The 19,550-nt window shown below is 51.7% G+C and overlaps 1 protein-coding gene across 1 annotated transcript in view; it reads right to left on the bottom strand.

Moving 5' to 3' along the window:
- Window positions 1-19,324, bottom strand: part of RAB6B (RAB6B, member RAS oncogene family) — a 59,056-nt gene extending 39,732 nt beyond the window's left edge. Inside the window, 1 exon segment of the mRNA NM_001101129.1 lies at window positions 19,132-19,324. Coding sequence (NP_001094599.1) covers window positions 19,132-19,201 — 70 coding nt within the window. The 5' untranslated portion in view covers window positions 19,202-19,324.
- Window positions 19,325-19,550: the final 226 nt, after the last annotated feature.

Genomic DNA, 19,550 nt, shown 5'->3' with positions numbered 1-19,550 from the left:
GCTATCACTGTTTAAAATAATATCAGGATATAATAGCTACCTATCAATAACAGTAGTGAATAGCTGCCAATCCCTTTGAATGCCCCTACTACACTGGGGAGGTCTAACACCATCCTCCCCAGTCCAGCAGCCTCTCTTGCAGCTCTGTTGGAGGCACCTGACTTAGGCTTCTCCCACTAGATACTCACGTGAGACTCACCAGAAATGAATCTAGTGAGGTGTGGGATGTCCCTGGATTCTGCATGCAGGGGCAGCCATGACGTGGGTTTCAGCATCAGTCTTTGCCAGTTCTCAGCACAGGGACTGTCTCTCCCCCTGGACCAGTCCTGGTATGACTCAGGCTGCTGCTCCAAGCCTGGTCCTCTGAGCCTCCCAGAGACTCTGAGATCCCTAGTCATTGCTCTGATACATTGACTGTCTGCCTGAATCAACTGGAGAGTGAGAATAGAGTTTTCTTATTTGCAACTAAGAACTTTGAGAGCTATATAAGACAAAGGACAAATAAGCTAAAAAGAGAAGGCTGGACCAAAAAAGTTTGTTCACAGACATACATCTTAAAATATATTACTCAATCATTAAAGTCAGACTAAGATATTGCCCAAGACTCCTGACAGTCAAAAAAGTCAAGCAAAAAAAAGTTAACATGACCAACTGTACAATTCACAGTATTCATAAGATACAACCAAACTAGCTTTTAATAATGAGTTTTCAGTAAGAGTTGAACAGCAGAAAGTTCTTGCAAAGATTCTGGAGTACAGAAATCATGCAGCAAATTTACATGTTTATATAATTAATTGTAAAACACTGCAGATGAAAATCAAGGATGCTAATCAGACCAGACAACACCACTGCCCAAGCCAATGTTCTCACTCATAGGCCTAGACTGGTGTCCCCTACAAATAAATGATTAAATGAAAAGCCAAAGACCAAAGGATGTTACCTTCCAGTCAACATCATGTAATAAGGATCAGATTTGTCTTCCCACTGGAAACAACCAAAATACAGACAAAACATAATAAGACAAGACAGTACATCAGGCAATGAAGGTCAATAAACCCTGAGGGATATGAAACAAATGAGGTGAACTCCCTAATTGCTTCAGATTGTTGCTTTGAGAAAATTTCAGGCCATGGGACAGACAGTAGGGAGACAGAGCTAAGAGTCCAGAGAAAACAAGGCAGCTAAAGTTCACAAGAGAAAAAGGAGGTACAGAGAGGGAGAGGGAACACCAGAGGTCTGCAAAGTGACTCCCTTAAGTCTTTGGCTAAGGATTGCTCATTAAAGATGTACCAAAAAAAAAAAAAATACTGCTCAAGACTTGGGAAAGAACCATCCAAATGGGTTAAAAAGGAAACACTGCCTGGCATCCACACAGACCTGGGATAGTGCCTGCTCGTACCAGCCAGAGTGAAAAGATTCCTCATTCATGGGACATTGGGGCAAGAACTCAGAAGGGCTGTGCCTCAACAGTAGGAGATAATTAGCCCCAGACTGAGCACCACCAGTCCCAGCTAACAAATCCTAGGAATATCTATAGAAATACAAAAACTGTACAATACACAACATGACAAGATTCACAATGTCTAGCATCCAATAAAAAATTACTAGGCATGAAAAGAAGCAATAGATCCTTAATAAGGAGGGAAAAAATCAATTGAAACTGACACAAATGTTAGAATTAGCAAACAATTATAAAAAAAAAAACAATTATTATGACTGCATTTCATATGTTCAAAAAGTTAAACAGAGATTTCCCTTGTGGTCCAGTGGTTAAGATCCACCTTGCAATGCAGGACACAGGTTTGATCCTTGGTAGGGGAACTAAGGTCTCACATGCCACAGGGCAATTAAGCTCACATGCCACAACTACCAGGCCTACATGCCACAACTAGAGAGCCTGTGCACCTCAGTGAAAGGTCCTGTGATGCACTGAACACCCCACATGCTGCAACTAAGACCCAACACAGCCAAATAAGTACTCTTTTAAAAAGTTAAACAGAGATATTTAAAAAGACACAACTCATCCTCCTAAAAACTATAATGTGGGAGATGAAAAATATGTTAGATTGGATTCGGTTCAGTTCAGTCGCTCAGTCATGTCTGACTCTTTGCAACGCCAAAATCGCCACATGCCAGGCCTTCCTGTCCATCACCAACTCCCGGAGTTCACTCAAATTCACGTCCATCGAGTCGGTGATGCCATCCAGCCATCTCATCCTCTGTCGTCCCCTTCTCCTCCTGCCCCCAATCTCTCCCAGCATCAGAGTCTTTTCCAATGAGTCAACTCCTTCGCATGAGGTGGCCAAATTACTGGAGTTTCAGCTTTAGCATCATTCCTTCCAAAGAACATCCAGGGCTGATCTCCTTTAGAATGGAGTGGTTGGATCTCTTTGCAGTTCAAGGGACTCTCAGGAGTCTTCTCCCACACCACAGTTCAAAAGCATCAACTCTTTGGTGCTCAGCTTTCTTCACAGTCCAACTCTCACATCCATACATGACCACTGGAAAAACCCTAGCCTTGACTAGACGGACCTTTGTTGGCAAAGTAATGTCTCTGCTTTTCAATATGCTATCTAGGTTGGTCATAATTTTTCTCCCAAGGAGTAAGCGTCTTTTAATTTCATGGCTGCAGTCACCATCTGCAGTGATTTTGGAGCCCAAAAAAATAAAGTCTGACACTGTTTCCACTGTTTCCCCATCAGATTAATCCCAGATTAACTACAGAAGAAAAGATTAATGAACTTGAAGACATATTAATATCTAAAATAAAATTCAGAGTTAAAAAGAAAAGAAATAAATTATTGGAGTATCAGTGAGCTATGGGATGACATCAAGTAGACTAACATACATGTAATTGGAGTCCTTGAAAGATTTGAAGAAAGTTTTACTGCAAATCTCTGAATTTGAGAGAAAATATAAACCCATAGATCCCAAAAGTTCAACAACCCCCAAGCAAAGGAAACATAAAAGAAACCAAACAAAGTTACATCATAATCAAACTGTACCAAATCAGTGATACAGAGAAAATCATAAGAAGAGCCAGGGAAAAATAACACATTATATACAGAGAAACAAATATAAGGAAGACAGGAACTTTTCCTCAGAAACAATGCAAGCAAGAAGACAATGGAGCAATACCTGTAAAGTGCTGAAAGAAACATGTATTAATCTAGAATTCTGTAACTTTAAGATATATACAAGCTAACATCTTTCAAAAACAAGAATGAAATAAAAAACTTTTTCAAATATTCAAAAGCTGATCAAATTAATCACCAGAAGACTCTCATAACAAGGAATGTTACAGGTGGTCTTCCAGGAAAAGGTGAAATGACACCAAATAGAAATGCGGATCCACATAAAGGAATGGTGAACACAGGGAATGGTCACTACATGGCTAAACATGTAAAATGTCTTTCATATCAGTTAGATATCTTTAAGAGACACCTGACTGTTTAAACAAAAATAAGAAAGTTATTGGATCACAGACCTAAGAGAACACAGAAGAAAAATCTTTGTTACCTTGTCAGAAGCCATGCAAACAAGAAGAAAATGAAGCGATACATTTGAAGGACTGGAAGAAAAATACTGTCATCACAGAATTCTATACCCAGCAAAGATCTTTCAAAAACCGAAGTGAAATAAAAAAAGTCAGGTACCAAGACTATTTCTAGTTAGCAGACCTACAACACAAGAAAGGAGGTTCTGGGGACAGGGGAAGCAGGACAGCAACACATTCACACACCACACAAGGTTAGTACACCCACTGACAGTCCTAGATCTTAACCCTGGCTCTGCCACTGTGTGGTCTTGAGTTAGTCACTATCTTCTCTGAGGCTCAGAGTCCTTATCTGTCCAATGGGGGAAGAAATGCCTTACCTCACAGAAGTGCCATGAATACCATGAGACGAGTAAAAAGTTATCATTCTGGGTAAAAGGCATATGGAAAGTCTTCATAATATTCCTACAACTTTCTACAAGCCTAAACTTATTTTGGCATAATTTTAAATAAAATTTTATTTAAAATAAAATTTTAATAAAAAGTTAAAGGAAAAAAATTAACAAGATGATTTTTTTAAAAGTATGCACACATATACATATAGTGCATAACGCTATATCCAAGTCTCTCAGATTCTGAACACATTCAGGAAATGGCTTGTTCTGATTAAACATTCTGGTCAACATGAAAATTTCCTAAGGAACTAGAATATAACTGTACTTGGCATCAACAGTCTTCACAGAGAACCAGGACCTCGCTGGGTGGGAATTGCTGTGAGCCCTTCTAACCACAGACTGGAGAGGGAGCAAGCCTTGACAGGCCAGCTTGGTGGGCAGAACCCGGCAGAACCACACAGGCACATGCTCACCAAGATGCATGCAATACACACACACACACACACTCACACTCACACACACACACACACACACACACACACACACTCAACCCAGCAGGTACCAGAAGCCCTGGTGTGTGAAGAAACTCTCTAGTCCTCCTGATGTCTTAGCTGCGAAACTGAGAAATCATCAGGATTTCTTAAAAACTACTTGAGATCTGACCACACAGTGATCAGCCCACCCACTGTCTGGACCCTCTGCCTCAGAGAACCATCTCAAACACTCTTGTCAGCTTTAAAAGGTGCTGAATCTCCCCTCCATGTCCCCAAAGCACCAGCACCAGCGAGCTTTGACTGTTAGCTACCCTCCATCCCCAGCTAGGATAGGAGCCCTGCTCACAGCACACACAGTTACCCCCTGGCCTGGCTTCCCTGGACAGCCAGACCCTGGGTGGGCAGAATGTGCTCCATTCCAATCAGCTTGAGGCTCAGCCCAACTCCACACAAACCCTGCACTGGCCATCGTGTCACATGTCTGAGAGCTGCATGGGTGCTATGGAGAATTCACCCACAGTGAGGATATGCACATTTGAGAGCAGGAAGAAGGACACACTGAATTCCCACCGCCAGCTGATCTGTTGACAAGGCTCATGTTAATGCAACTTGCTAGTTTATTTAACTGAGAAGAACACTTGGCCACAGCACGGAGGTTTGCAAAGTAATATATGTACATACTCACATTTACATTTTTCTCCCTCAGGCAAACTGTTGGTGGCATTGCTGTTAAAAGCCCCATTCTAGGGAGAGGAGAGCAGGATAGTGACAGAGTGGGTAGATAGAGTGCAGAGAGCCATGGCTTTTGTTTCCCAGATTATCAGCTGAGGTCCAGTCAGAGAGGCCTTGTGACAATGGACCCACAGTGTCCATGCATGGAGGCCTGGTCATGAGACCAAGCTCCCTTGGGCAGGTAGAAGGTGGCCTCAAGGTCACAGGCTGCTGGAGACAGGGCATCCTTCTGAGGAACCCTGGGCTGGCTGATCAGGAGTGCTGACTCCAAGGCTTCCCCTTGCACAGGGGCTGCTCCCAGCACTTTGTGGGCCCAACACCCCTCCCTGTCCCTGCACACCCTCACACAGTCTGCTCACCCTGAGCACCTTGATGCTTTGCCACAGAAGAAACAGGCAAAATCGCAGGCCACTGCACATTCAGGGGGCTGGTGAGGAAAGAGCGGACATGGAGACCTCCCCACTCAATCAACAGAAAGAAGATCCCTCCTTCCTTCAGGATGGGCTCAAGGGCACCTGCTCAGGCTTCACCCAGGGAGTAGGGATGGACCTGCAGGTGAAATTTAGAGACAAGGACCAATGTTTCTGGGGTGGAAGATGCATTCTGTATCTCTGTGCCCCTAGGCCTGACAATGAGCACAGTAACACTCAGCAGGCAAGGAAGATTCTGCCTCTAGCCCCGTGGACCAGAAATGACTGCAGGCCAGGCACTGGGGTGCTTACAGGGCCAGGCTTGGGAAACAAGGAACTGGTGGCTATCCAGGTCTCCTCCTGGACTTGGATGCCTGGGTACCAGAAAAAAATGTAGCCTGCCTCACCTGTCTGCACCCAACAAGCTCCAAAGCGGCGCCACAGAAGAGTGGGAGCCATCGAGAACCCTGGAATTATACTCGACTGAGCCTCTCACCGAGCTGAGGCGATGTGAGGCCAGAGAAGAGGGGCCATTTGCCCAGGATCGCATAGCACAAGGGTCACAGTCAGATAGTAACTCTCCTGGTGCACAGCCCAGAACTCCACCTCGGAGGTTTGTCTGAGCCCATCAGGCTTACCGAAGTGTGCCCAGGTCAGGAAGGTGCTGCCTCTTGAAGCCCCGGGAGAAACACAAGGGAGGAGCAGCAGAGATTCAACTGCAGTGAGGCCCTGAAGCCTGGCTTCCAGAAGGATGACAGATCAGAGTGGCCTCAGAACACCAAATCATGGCAAGAAGGCACCTAGAGATCACCCGATCCAGCCCTTCACACAACAGAGGAAAAATCAGAGACCCAGGGAGCAGGAGGGTCAACGTTGCACGAAGGAAGAGCAGTAGCAGAGCAAGAACCAGGGTCCACATCTCGGGCTACCCCAATGCCTGCTGTGGGGGGCTCCAGCCAGCTGCTTAGCCAGGGGCAGGTCACAGCCCCTCCTGGAAGCTCCAACTCCTTGTCTGCAAAAGGAGAGCATCTCTGTGGTGTGTCCTCCCTGGAAACATTTTTACCCCATCTGTACTAGTTATGTGTTGCTGTGTAACAAACCCATGAAGTGGATCAAAACAATATATATTTATTATATCACACTCTCCTGGGGCAGGAGTCTGGGCCTGGCTTTCCTGGACCCTCTGGTTGGAGTCTCACAAGGTTACCATCACAGTATTGACTGGGCTACATTTGTTTCTGGAGCTCGGGTCCTCTTCAAGACTCCCATCTGTGGTGGTTGACAGAATTCAGTTCCTCGTGGCTGGAGGACTGAGTCTCCATTTTTTAGGGAGCTCTGGTCAGGGTCCGCTTTTCCTCTAGAGGAAACACCCACAGTTCCTTGCTGTATGACCCCTCACTACTCTCTCCCCACACAGAAGCTCACTCCTTCAAGGCCAGCAGAGGAGTCTTTCAGAGCTACAATCATGGGAGTGACAGCTATCATCCCTGCCATACTATATTGGCTAGAAGCAAGTGTTGGGTTCCATCTGATTCAAGGGACTACACAAGGGTGACTCATTTAGGGTCACCTTAGATCCTTATCTGCCAAACCATCTCACATTCCTAAAAGATGCCCCCTCTCCTCTTGACTTAGCCTCCGCCTCCTCTCCTGCAGTGGTGTCAGTGGCTGGGCACCTGCAACAGAACCTCACAGGTCTCTCTGTTAGAGGCTGTGACTACCTCACCACACATTTCCCACAGCACTGCCAGCCCTCCAGCTGAGGTGGACAGACGAGCAGACACTGCTGTCTGGGCTAGACCTCTGGTTTAGATGACCCTTAGCTGCACAACAGAGGAAGGAGCCGAGTTGTTCTGGCCCAGCCTCTGGAGTTCTGCTCTCTTCTGACGCAGGTGGGAGACAACAGGGTGGGTGGGCTAGCTGGACACCTTCCCAGACCTGCATGTCACACTCTGACGTGGGCAGCAGCCTGCAGTGCTCCGGCTGGATGTGGGGGAGTGATGGATTAGAATCAGGGGAGAATTTCCGGATGCTGGTGCTGCAAGTAGGATCTGTTAATATCCCAAAATAAGTGGCTGATCTGCAAGTGGCTTTTTTATTTCCCCAAAAAGAAACCCTTCTCAGAAATGCTCTTAACACAAAGAAGAACAGAACCAAACAATCTCCTGGATCCAAGGCTTGACCCCACTTGCAGCCACCCAGTCTGGGAACCGCGGTGGCCTAGTGGGGAAGAGATTTGTGGAGGCACCAGTATGTTCAAGGAAGCCTGGAGTCGCAGCACTGGCGCAGTGAGCTGACAAATGCCTCCCTCATCCCCCGGGACAAGTGAGAGCCCTTCTCTCCACTCCTGCTCTGCCTGGTGAGGGGTCATCACCCTCCTCACAGCAGCAGGTCCCGACCTCTCACCTCATCCTCCACCTGAATACAGAATTAGTCCCATCATTCCTGTGCCCAACAGGAATCAGTGTCTCCACAGGATCCTTTAATTCTCCTTGGTCAGGACATCGAGGTGGACAGCACCACTGCCTAGAGCCTACACCAGCCGAGCTTCCCCAAGGCCGCAGCGTGAGGCAGCCAGAAGCCCCATGATGGTGGCACTCTGGAGTCTGTGTCTGGTGGGGGGCCTCCCCTCAGTGCCTCCATGGTCTTCTCTTTCTGGCACCCCCTGATGCTCCCAGTTTCCTCCCGTCTCCCCCCACTCACTGGATGGGGAAATACACAAGAAACGCGTGTTCCGAATGCTTCACTTGATTCTCTCCGTCTGTGTGATGTCTGTTCCCCACTCACCAATGTGGTCAGCACAGAACATTTTCTCTGCCTCTCTCTCCGTTGCCCCCTCCCCCAGAGGGACCCGTCCCCTGTGCGGAGGTCACACTTGCAGTTCTGCAGTCCCAAGCCAGGGATGTGTCTCCTGGTCCCACCTTTACCCCAGAGAGGAGGGCAAAGGGGGTATGGAGCAGGGTTTTGCACGGGTCAAAGCTGGGCTGAGCTGCTTGCTGCCAACTTCCAGGTTGGTTTTTTCTGGGCCAGCAACCTGGGCAGAGGTGACACCGCTGGTGAGCACCAGCTGAGGGCACAGGTCTCCCTATTCATGCTGACCTCACAGATGGTGAATGTGGCCCTGCCCACTGAAACGTGCAGTGACCGCTGCTGCTGCTAAGTCGCTTCAGTCGTGTCCGACTCTGTGCAAGTCCATAGACGGCAGCCCACCAGGCTCCCCTGTCCGTGGGATTCTCCAGGCAAGAACAGTGGAGTGGGTTGTCATTTCCTTCTCCAATGCATGAAAGTGAAAAGTGAAAGTGAAGTCATTCAGTCGTGTCCGACTCTTAGCGACCCAATGAACTGAAGCCCACCAGGCTCCTCCGTCCATGGGATTTTCCAGGCAAAAGAGTACTGGAGTGGGGTGCCATTGCCTTCTCTGGCAGTGATCACTGATGATTCCCAATTAGGATATTCTCCTGACACCAGCTACACTGACAAAGGAATACCAAGGTGGGGCTCAATAACCTCCAGGGCCAGAAGACAAGAGGGGCAGGGAGCCGAGGTTAACAGGGCTTTGGAGGGTGGTATTTCAGGCCTTGAGAACAGACTATGAGACCATGACCTGGCCTGTGGGTGGGGGCTGGGGTCAGGACGGCAGGACTTTCTTCCATGCTGGCTCCCTGGCTCCCAGCTTTGCTTTTTGTGCAGCCCCCTCAAGACTGGGTTTCTGTTTCCCAGGTGGGGAAGGAGGCTCTTCTCCACATAGGCCTCCCTCCAGTCCTCAGAGATCCCTGGGCTTGCTGGGGAGCTGGAAGCCACAGAGTAGAACAAGGGGAATCCACGGAAGAAAGCAAAAGAGGGAGTCAGGTGTCTGCTGGATGGAAAGCCCAGCAAGGGAGGTAGTAACAGGAGGCTACAGGAGGGCTGGGGCACGCACACACCCAGCAGCAGCTTCTCACCAGGTGGTGAATCCTGCCCTGAGCCGGATGGGAAGAGCCTGGAAGGGCAGCCAGCAGTCCAGGGGCACCCAGGGGAAGTAGGGGCCGAAGGACTGAGGAGCTTAAGGCAGCCAGTTTGGGTACATCTGAGGACAGTGTGCTCTTGCAGAGGACAAAACCCCCTCCTCCCCATCCCTTGATTGTTTCCGAGTCCTCACTCAACAGAGAAACAATGAAGAAAATATACATCCCTAGCAGAGCTGAACGTGAGGCCTAGAAGAAAGCTCAAGTTGACACCTGTCACAAGCCCTTCTCCAAATTTCATCCTCTGAATGTTCCCAGTGGCCTGGTTCAGGACACATGCTTGCAACCAGATCATATCTCTGTCTTTCAACCTATAGACACACCCTTCCTTGGTTGAAGCCCCCCAGTGTGTTCTGGCTACCTGTGGGGAAGGCTCAGATCCTGGCATGTGGCCTGACCCTGCTTCCCCAGGTAGAACTCCTCCCACCACATTCCCCCCACCACACCAGAGCCCAGCCACGTGAAGCACACCCAATTCCCTGGAACACCCATGCCCATCACAGGCCTTGGCCTTGGCAGAGCCGGGCCCTCTCATGATGAGCCAGGAGGTTCATGATGCCTCCCCTCACCTGCCAGTGAATTCTTGCTCACTGTATACCACCTCTTCCAGGAAGCCTTCCCTGACTCCCCAGCAGACCACACCCACAGGTTTGCTTGTGTACTTAATATTCCCATCAACACTGGCTGAGGCTTACAACCCACTTACCTTGGGTCAAGCACTATTCCACTCACAGGGCAGAACCTCTGGCCTGCAGTCCCCGGGCCATGTCCTTAGCGAAGGACAGTAGCAGTGAAGTTGAGGTACTTAGCCTGTGAGCAACTGTGGGGCCAGGGGGTTCAGGGTGAGTTTGCCTGGCTCCCTGCCAGGCTGGGAAGCAGGGAAAACACTACCTTGGGGTTTTCAGGGCCCTTGGGGTCCTTCCGAGCTTGGCGGTAGCAGCTTGTCGGCCCTGCACACTGTGTAAGTGCCTCCGCCTCTCAGAGCCTCACTTCCCCCCTCTATAAAATGGGATGGGCAGCTCTACCTTTCAGATCAGGGATGCGTGCCCTGCAGCTCACTACACAAAGAGAGTCTATGAGTGACTCTCCAAGCCTTGAACCCTTACTTCTCTCCCCCTCACACATCTGCAAGGGGAGATCACCATTACTATTCATTAACAAAATGACCTCCTCTGGAGCACTCAGCATTGTCATGTATTGATGCAATCAGTACATCATGAAAGTCATGAAGACTCTACTGTCTTGGGGAGGGAAATGAGCACAGGGGGTCCTGTTCCATCCCAACACCCAGACAGTAAGGGCCAGGCCGGGGAGGAAGCCCAGGGCTTGAAAGGACAGCGCTGGTGATGGGGCTGGAGTGGGAGCCAGGACTGGGTCAAGAAGCCTGACTGGTCTGTGGTGGACACTGCATACCCCCCTTTGGCTCTGGGCCTTTCCCAGCCATCCCTGCTTACCACTTGCCCACCTGCCTGCAGAAGGAAGTGTCCTGGAGTAGGCGTACCTGAGACTGTCCTCATCATGGGTCCTCTGTATGGAATAAATGCCTCCCGGCAGGAAGGACAAGACAGCTCCATCCCTGTTGCCTGGCAACCTGAGCCAAACACATCATCAGCAGGGATGAACCACAGCAGCCTGAGGGCACAGCAGGGAGGGCTGGACCCAGGTGGGTGGGCCTAGAATGCCGGCCAAGAGAAGAGGTGGCGGACTGGAGTGGACCCTGCCCTGGAGCCCAGGGCAGCTGCACAGGAGACAGCTGGCAGAGGCCCTGATCCCATGCCTTCATCCTTGCAGCCCCTCTATCCTGTGCTGTGTCCAGGCTGGGAGTGTTACTGGCTTGGCATCCTACTCTAAGCTGGTGCTGAATAAAAAACCAGTTAGAGCTCCACTGGCCCATGATCACCAGATCCGCTAGCCTCCAGGGGGATATCGCGAACGCCAGAGATGGGCTAGGACTAATCCAACCACATGGCCAGCTGATGGCAGGCACCGGACAGAATCAGGGTCTCCAGGGCCCTGATATCTCCAGGCCTATGAGGGAGGAGGAAGCCAAAGGAAGGGTTACCCCCAGAGCTGGTGGGAACCAGCTTCTCAGAGTGACTGGTTCTTCCCTCCTGTGTAATTAGTTCTCAGCTAGAACTTGGGGAATATTCTTCCTCCATGGCAGTAAGGCTGACTTAGAGGACTTTAGTGACACCATCCCTATCAGCTCCCTTTAAACCATCCCAGATAAGCAGCTCACACTGTATGAGAACAGAGGGCCTGCTATGCAATCCCAGCTCCATCGGACTCCCTCGAGGAGACCCTGCTTCCTTCCGAGAGCCCTCCTCCCGCTCAGGGCCTCAGCATTGCTACCAGTCCGGGGAGTTAAAGGCCACCCCCACCCCCGCACCCCACACCGGCCATGCTGTTTGCCAGCTCTGCCTCAGCAAAGAGCCTGGCATGTGATTGCCCAGGAGGCACTTACTGTGGACCCCGTTTCCACACAACCTCAGTGTTCTTCTGTCTCCCCGCCCCCCTCAAGCCTGGGCCTGCCTTTGAGGCACAAGGCCCAACAGCTCACGGTTTCTCGTGGCGACCCAGGTTTGGATTTCCAACCTGCCACATAAGCAGGCAGTCGCTGGGCGTGACCAGCTCTCTCAGAGCCTCTGCCAAACAGGATGAATCCCATGTCTATGGCTCCCTGTGTGGAGCCTTGAGCACACTGGGTTTTCCCAAATGCCACTTGGGTTAACTGGGGGAGGGCACAGGAACCCAGGAGGGTCAACTCCATTTTGTCAGAAAGGGCTGGCTGGGTCTGGACACCACCTTCCCTTCCTCTCCACGCCTCTAGAATAATGGATCCTTCCCCAGTAAGCTGACCAGGCCACCCCCCAGCTGAGGATCCTCTGCCAGTTCCCCACCACCCTTGGGAGAAAGTCCCAGCTCCCGGCCATATCAGTCTCTGTGACCTGACCTCACCTCCTCTCCAGCCACAGGGGAAACTGAGTCAGTCTGTGACCCCCAATATTGGAAACCTCTTGCTCCAGGGAAACCCGTGAAGGCAAGAAGCCCCACCCCAGCTGCCCAGGCCCTGGAAGAAAGCTGAGGTCTGCAGCACAGAACCCACCAAAGGAAGTCCCCTTCTTCACCTGCCCACTGCACCCAGCTCCTGCTGGGGCTCCCGGCTGCCATGCTTTTCGAGCATTTTATGGAGGCAGCCTTTACTTTAAAGGCTCCATCCTGCCCTCAGGAGTGAGGAATAATCTGCTTTCTCCTGCACCCGGGCCTGTCCTTTGATTATGTTACCCCCTAGGAACGACTGCTACCTGGTCCAGGATGTGTGGTTGAGCCACCTGGGCTCCCACCAACCTTGTTACCAAGAGATCAAAATAAATATGCCTTTCTATTAAAAATAAATCATTTTACTAAAATAATAATGTATCATGGTAGTGAAAATTTACTTTTCAAAATGATCTCACTTAGTTCAGGGCCAAAGTTACCGAAATAATAAAGGGAATTGGAAATATCAAGTTTGGTATTAGAAGCTCTCTTAGGAGTCCTCAGGCATTAGGAACCTTCATTCTTCCCTGCCCTGTTCCAGGAAGCAGAAACTGGCTTTCTCATCCTCAACAGTCCCCTCAGGGCTTAAGTGCCTAGCCCTGCCTACGGCCTGATTTTCTGGCAGCCTGTCTTTCAGGATCTAACAAAAGCTGGCCATCTCAGGGTGCATGGGGTACTTCTCCCTGGCAACCTCCGCCATCTTCTCTGTAGTGAGAAATAGAAAATGATGACAGACACACAGACAGCAGTACAGAAGAAACACCCAATACAGCAGTCCACTCCCGACGTTTATGAATTCTGCAGTTCGACCTAACCTTTCATCACCTTCTGCAACGCGGCTGTCCATCTTGTTTCTCTAAATTATTTACACTGAGACCAGACAGCACATTCAATGGTTCATTCATTCCACGACAGTGGAAGACACGGTGGGGAAGACAGGGACACTATGCAGCCTGGATGGGACACGGATGGTACCACCCTCAGGTCTGCCCTGGGTGGACTTGCAATGCCAAGATAACACCTATAAGGATAACTATTCATGGGCTAATTTTAGGGATGTAATAAGTAACAAAAGGACAATGAGGTTGTTATATTTTAATGGTATTCATTACAATTTGGAGGCTACAAATGATAATGATAATCAGACCATGTAATTATTGTTATACCTGCACCACCAAAACCAGATCTCACAGTTTCTTGTTTCTCTTCTGGCTGGTTCTTGAGATTTATCATCAGCACTGAGGATATCACTTTTATCTTATGCCAGAAAGAAGAAGAAAGCATACACTAAGTTGTATCTGACTCTTGTAACACTATGGACTGTAGCCTGCCAGGCTCCTCTGTCCATGGGATTCTCTAGACAAGAATATTGGAGTGGGTTGCCATTTCCTTCTCTAGGGAATCTTCCTGACCCAGGAAAAGAACCCAGGTCTCCAGCATGGCTGGCAGATTCTTTACCCACTGAGCTACACGGGAAGCTCTGTTTCTTATGCTGAGTACAGGTTAACTCTTGTCTTGGTGTCTGTCTGTGTGTGTCTGACCTCATATACCCAGTTGTTTAATCAAATAAAGCAAAGGTTCTGGATCTGTATCCAACATCCAAGGTACCCTCTCTTACCCAGCCACTAAGGCAGGGAGAAAACTTGGGAAGAGAAAAAGCAGGACCAAGAAACTGAGTCTCCTGGTGACTCAAACTGGATCTCACAGAAAGCCAGAGGTGTCCCTTCTGCCCCATCTCTGGGGGCCTTGCTGCTCTCTCACAGTTCTTCAGAAATGGTAGTAGGGACGGGGGTGCCCTAAGAAATTCAGGTTCTATAAGATGAAGGGTGAGTTGAGCACAACCAAGGATGAAATGAGCCAATCCTCTACGAAGACTCAAGTGCTGTGGATAAAAATCCTCTGGCTTGACAAAGTGGCAGGTGTCAGGAGGAAGAACCTTATTTCAAAGCCGCCTTGACTCCTTTCACTTTCAATGTACTGATGGGCCATCGGCAAATCCCACACAGCAAAGATCTCTCATCATTTTCAAATGAGATATTTAATAAGTACAAACCTCCTGCAGTTGGACAGGTGGGAAAGGTGACTAGATCTTAGGTGCTGAAATTTGCTCTTAAGGGGCTTAAAATTCAGGTAGGGTTTTTGTACCTCAAAAAAGTTAGTAAACATTTTAAAAATCCTAAATAATCAACACAACAGAGGTCCGGGGCAGCATATGATTGTTTTTTAAAATGTTCAGAAAAAGCAAAGCTCTGCCATGGCAAGTGCCCAGCTAGACTGGGCACAGCAGGGCCAGCGGGTCTGGGAGGAGCAAACCTCTGGGGTTAGGCACAGTCACCAGGCCAGTGGCAGGCTTCCGGGGTGGCTGTGGCAGTGTGCATGGTGGGAAGGCAGGGGTCCAGGGTGGGCCCGGCCATGGGCAGGGAAGGAGCCAGCAGTGAGGACTGGGATGAAAGTGGATGGACAGCTCCTTCCTTCTCAGCAGTAGCAAGCCTGAGGGTCACCTTCAGCATCCTGCTCCCCACCCCACACACTTATTCTACAAAGTGGGGAGAAGAATGAACAAAGCTTCCCAGAGAGGATGGGCCCCTTGTGAGACCTACTCCCTGCGCTCAGCCCAGCATGCTGCCTGTAGAAGCATCTCCTCCTCTTCTCCTCTGAAGCCTTTAGAAAGCACCGTGGTCACCTGACCCCTGAAGGTGGGCAGGACACCCCGCTATGCGCTTCCACAGCAGCTGTTCCTCCCTCGTCACGGCTCTCGCAGACCTTTACTGGAATTATACCCGCAGACATCTGCACTCCCCAGTGGACTATAAGCTCCATGAGGCAGGGATCCACTCAAAGATCTGACGGAATGAATAAATGGATGCTGGGAGGAGGAAGGGAGATGTGGGTGGGGGAGGGAGAGAGGGATGGCTAAGCAAATGACTAAACAACAACGCTGCCTGCAGGGTCCGCAGGGTCACTGTGCGGCACGAGTCCAGGGACACCACTCACACTGCGTCTAGTGTGTGGATGGCACCTCCAGCAGCACCACTGCCAGGGGGAATGGGGGGCACCCAGTCAGAGGGGGCAGCTGGCCTGCTGGCCTCAGCCTGGGGAAGTAGACCAAACTCGGGTCCACCCGTCTTCCTGCTCTGGCTGGAGGAGTCTCGGGGAAGGGAGATTAGCAGAGGCCAGCGTGCAGCAGACACAGCACACTTCCTCCTCCAGGCCACACACACTTGCAGACGCTCTGAGTGAAGCCGGAGACCCCTTAGAACTCCAGCAGAACTCAGAAGCAGGGCTGTGTCCCTGAGGTGTGCGCCTTCCTCAGATATCTGCTCATGCCTCCCTTCTCTGGATGCCACCAAGTGCCCAAATCAGGACTAGTGTGCATCACCCCCTCTCCCCAACAACTGCCAGTGGCATGAGAGCAAGGCCAGCAGGCTCAGAGAGCCATCTGAGCCCCAAGAGGATTGTTCAGCCTCCCCACTGCAAGGAAACCCTTCATCCTGGGTCTACAATACTCTCTGCACAATCCCTTCCCCTGCCAAGCTGACAGTGGCCAGCCCTGTATTCCACAATCCAGGGCAAGCAATCATTCTGCGCCTGGAGGGGGTGCTCTCTTATAGACTAGAGGTATTCTCTCTAGAGTGGCTCCTCAAGGTGTCCCAACCAAACCTGGTCCCTAGTATATCTCTGAAGGCCCTATGCCCCTGGTATTATCTGGTTCAGGGCACCCTCCTCATCACTAGGCTCCAGGGTGGGTACTCCTCTCTGGGACCCAGCTGTCCTTGCCCACTGGCCTAGAGAGATGCCACCATTATGCCAGGTACAGGAAACAAGAGAAGGCCATAGCCCTCCACTTCCTTCCCCTGGCCCGCTTCCAGGAGGCTCAGCTTATACAGGCCAGCCCACTGCTGTTCTAGAAGTCTCTGCTGTGCTCAGCAGACCTGAGTTCCCCATGTACAGAAGGGGAGGGACCTCCAACGTCACACAGGGAGGGAGACCCAAGGTGGAGGTGATGGCCAGACTTCAGCGGCTCCCCCCACCACACAGGCTGTGGAGGATGAGGGCACGAAGGACCAACATGTATAAAAGCGCGTGCAGGCGAGATGGAAGTCTGTTTCGCCAGGCTCAGGGATGCACATGTCCCCTGCATAACTCCGGGACCCCAAAGCTCTGTAAAATTGAAGGTAAATAACCCACTAATGATATAACAAAGTGGGAGGAGTCTTCAGGGCCTTAGAGATCCCTGCCAGAAAGAACCAGTGTGGCTAACGGCAGTGCCTTTTCCCCTAATGACCACGTTCAAAGGGCCCAGAAACCATGATCCCAAACGACTAGCCTGGCATTCCCACCAGGTCACCCAACCCAGCCACAATCCTGGCCAGAGTAGAGTTTGGTAACCACCACCTCCTAAGAAGTAAAGATTCCCAATTCTTGTCTTTCCCAATTCAAGGTCACCTCATTTCCCAATGGCACGTTAGTGACTGGGAACAGGAGACATGAGTTCCAGTCCCAGAAGTGTTAACAACTCACAATAGACCTCTGGGTCCACACCCCATCCTGGGGTTTGAACTTCCCTTATAAACATGCTGAAGAGGTGGGGGCTCGCTCTCTGAGGCCCTCAGCTCTTGTTTCTGTGATTTTAGGTGCAAAAAGGGTTTGCAGAGCTCATCAGGGGCCTCAGCCCATCAGAGGTTCTGAGGGAGCCCAGAGTTTTCACTCAAACACACCAGATGCATTCTCCTTATCAAACCCCTGGCCCTTCACTGAAGCATGTTCAGACTTGGAATAAAAACGTGTTTATTGACAGCCTCTCTGGGTCCAGCCCTTTGAGAGACACTGAGGAAACATGAAGGGGTAAGAGAACAACCGTCAGGCAACCATCTTACAGAGACAGAAACTAAGGCTCAGAGAGGCTTTGAAATCTCCTCAAGGGAACACAGCTAAGAATTCAACTCCCAGGGCTCTAGCACTGGTAAGATTAGCACTGTAATGTGAAAACCAACCCGGCTACTCCCAAATCCTTTTAGGCACAAGAAAAAGTTAGTTTTGTGAAACTGGAATCTACTAAGATCAGAAACTCAAGAGTCCAGGACACAGGGCTGGCTGGCTGAGTTGTCTTGTTCAGAAATGCCCAGCTTGGCCCTAAAACCCATGTCAGAGCTTGGCCACCTTCTGACACCCTTCTCTGAGCCATCCCTCCATCCCAGGTAATGAGCAGCGGCAGGCAGGCGACTGTCATGTGACCTCCACAACCAATATGTACACACGCATCACAGCAGCTCCTGGAGCTCACCAGGTCCTCCCAAGGTTGTGTGTGTTGCGGCCCCTTGTACAGACAGGCACTAAACCAGGTGAACTGGACTGGTTTGTAGAGCTACAGCTGGTGGTCTTCCCTCCAGAGACAGCCTTCTCCCAGAGCAGGTCAAGGTCCTGCCTGTCTCCCCGCAGCCTCAGGTGAGAGGCCTCTGCAGGGATGCTCTGAGAACCGCTCCTTCCTACAAGTGTCAGAGGCTCCAAGCTCTTCAGTCTGGTCTTCCCTCCTCAGCACTAACCTGGCTTTCAGAGATGCTTTCCCCAGGGGAGCTACCAGACAGCAGGAAAGCCGTTTGTCTCCCCGTCTCCCTGGCCCCTGGCCCGCTGCCACGGTGGCCTCCCCTCCCCCAAGAAGGGCGGTGAGCTGGGAGGTGGGGGTTGGAAGAATCCGCCGAGAACGCTCTTGGGAGGGGTGCTGGGAAGCCAGGCAGGGCGTGTCGCCTGGTCCTTTCTCTGCCCAGCGCCGGGCTTCGCGGCTCTTGGTGCAAGGCGCCACGGTACCATCCCCCAAATCTGCCCTGCGCTGGGAACCCCTGTTGTCATCGCTCAGACCCCTGAGCCTCAAAGCGGCTAAAACACAGCAGCGAAGGGCAGCGGGTCTAGAACGTTCTGTGCCCAGTCGGACATAAGTCAGGGGAGGTAGGCGCCCTGTGCCCCCACGATCTGCACCTGGCTCTTCTCAGAAGAGACAAATGTCGGTCTTCTCCCCCGCGGCCGTCTGCCCCAGGGCCTGGACGTGTCCGCAATTACGGTTCCCGTCAGGGGCCCCAGGGAGCCCCTCCGGTGCCGCGGTTTGGGGAGCGGCCAGACGCCAGTGCCGTCTCGTTCTCTAAAGAGGTGCACTCGCCCTCCCTGCGACCCTCATCGGCGCCCCGCCACCTGCGCGGTCGCCCGCAGCCGGTGCCGCAGTGCGAGCGAGCCAGCGAGCCCGGAGCCTTCACGCCCGCGGCCGGCGCCGCCGAGCGAGCCGCCGCCCTCCGGTCTCCCCGCCGCGCCGCACCTGCACCGCACCCCAAGCCCCCACCCCAGATCCCACCCTCACCCCCACCTCTGGCCCCAGCGCCTCGTCGGCCCTTACCCTTGGAGCCTCCCCTGCTGGCCCCTCCGAGCCGGCCACGACCGCCCCATCCCCAAACCTCTCCTCTACCCCGGCACCGAGGGGCCTTTTCGAGCCGAGGTCGGGGTCCCAGTGGGGTGGATGATTTGGCGGCGGGGGTGGGCTCGACTCCAAACCCGGGGAATAAGCGGGGTACTTACCGCTCTGCTCCCCCAGGAAGACCAACTTGAATTTTCTCAGTGGGTTCCCAAAATCTCCCCCTGCGGACATGGTGCTGGCAGCTGGGGCTGGGAGAGGAGGAGGAGGAGAAGCGAAGGAGCAGGGAGGGGAGAGGAGGAGGGCGAGGGGAGGCGGCCGGCGGTGCGGGAGCCGGAGGGGGAAGGGCTGGCTGCGCGCGTCCCTGACTCCCCAGCTGCGTCCCGGCCCCGGCCTGCGGCTGCGTGTCCGGTGGCGGAGGAGGAGGAGAAAGATAAGGAGGAGGAGGAGGAAGGATGGGGCTGGGCGGCCGCAGGCGGCGCTTGATGCGGCGCGCTCTGGACGCCCGAGGCGCGGCGCGGACTGCGAGGATCCGGCGGAGCGGGGCTCAGGCGCGCGGGGCGGAGGAGCGCTCTCCCGAGCC

This window comes from Bos taurus, chromosome 1, assembly GCF_002263795.3.
Source record: "Bos taurus isolate L1 Dominette 01449 registration number 42190680 breed Hereford chromosome 1, ARS-UCD2.0, whole genome shotgun sequence".
Classification (NCBI taxonomy): Eukaryota; Metazoa; Chordata; class Mammalia; order Artiodactyla; family Bovidae; genus Bos; species Bos taurus.
The sequence above is the reverse complement of the archived record's forward strand: the minus strand, read 5'-3'. Positions and strand labels throughout refer to the sequence as shown.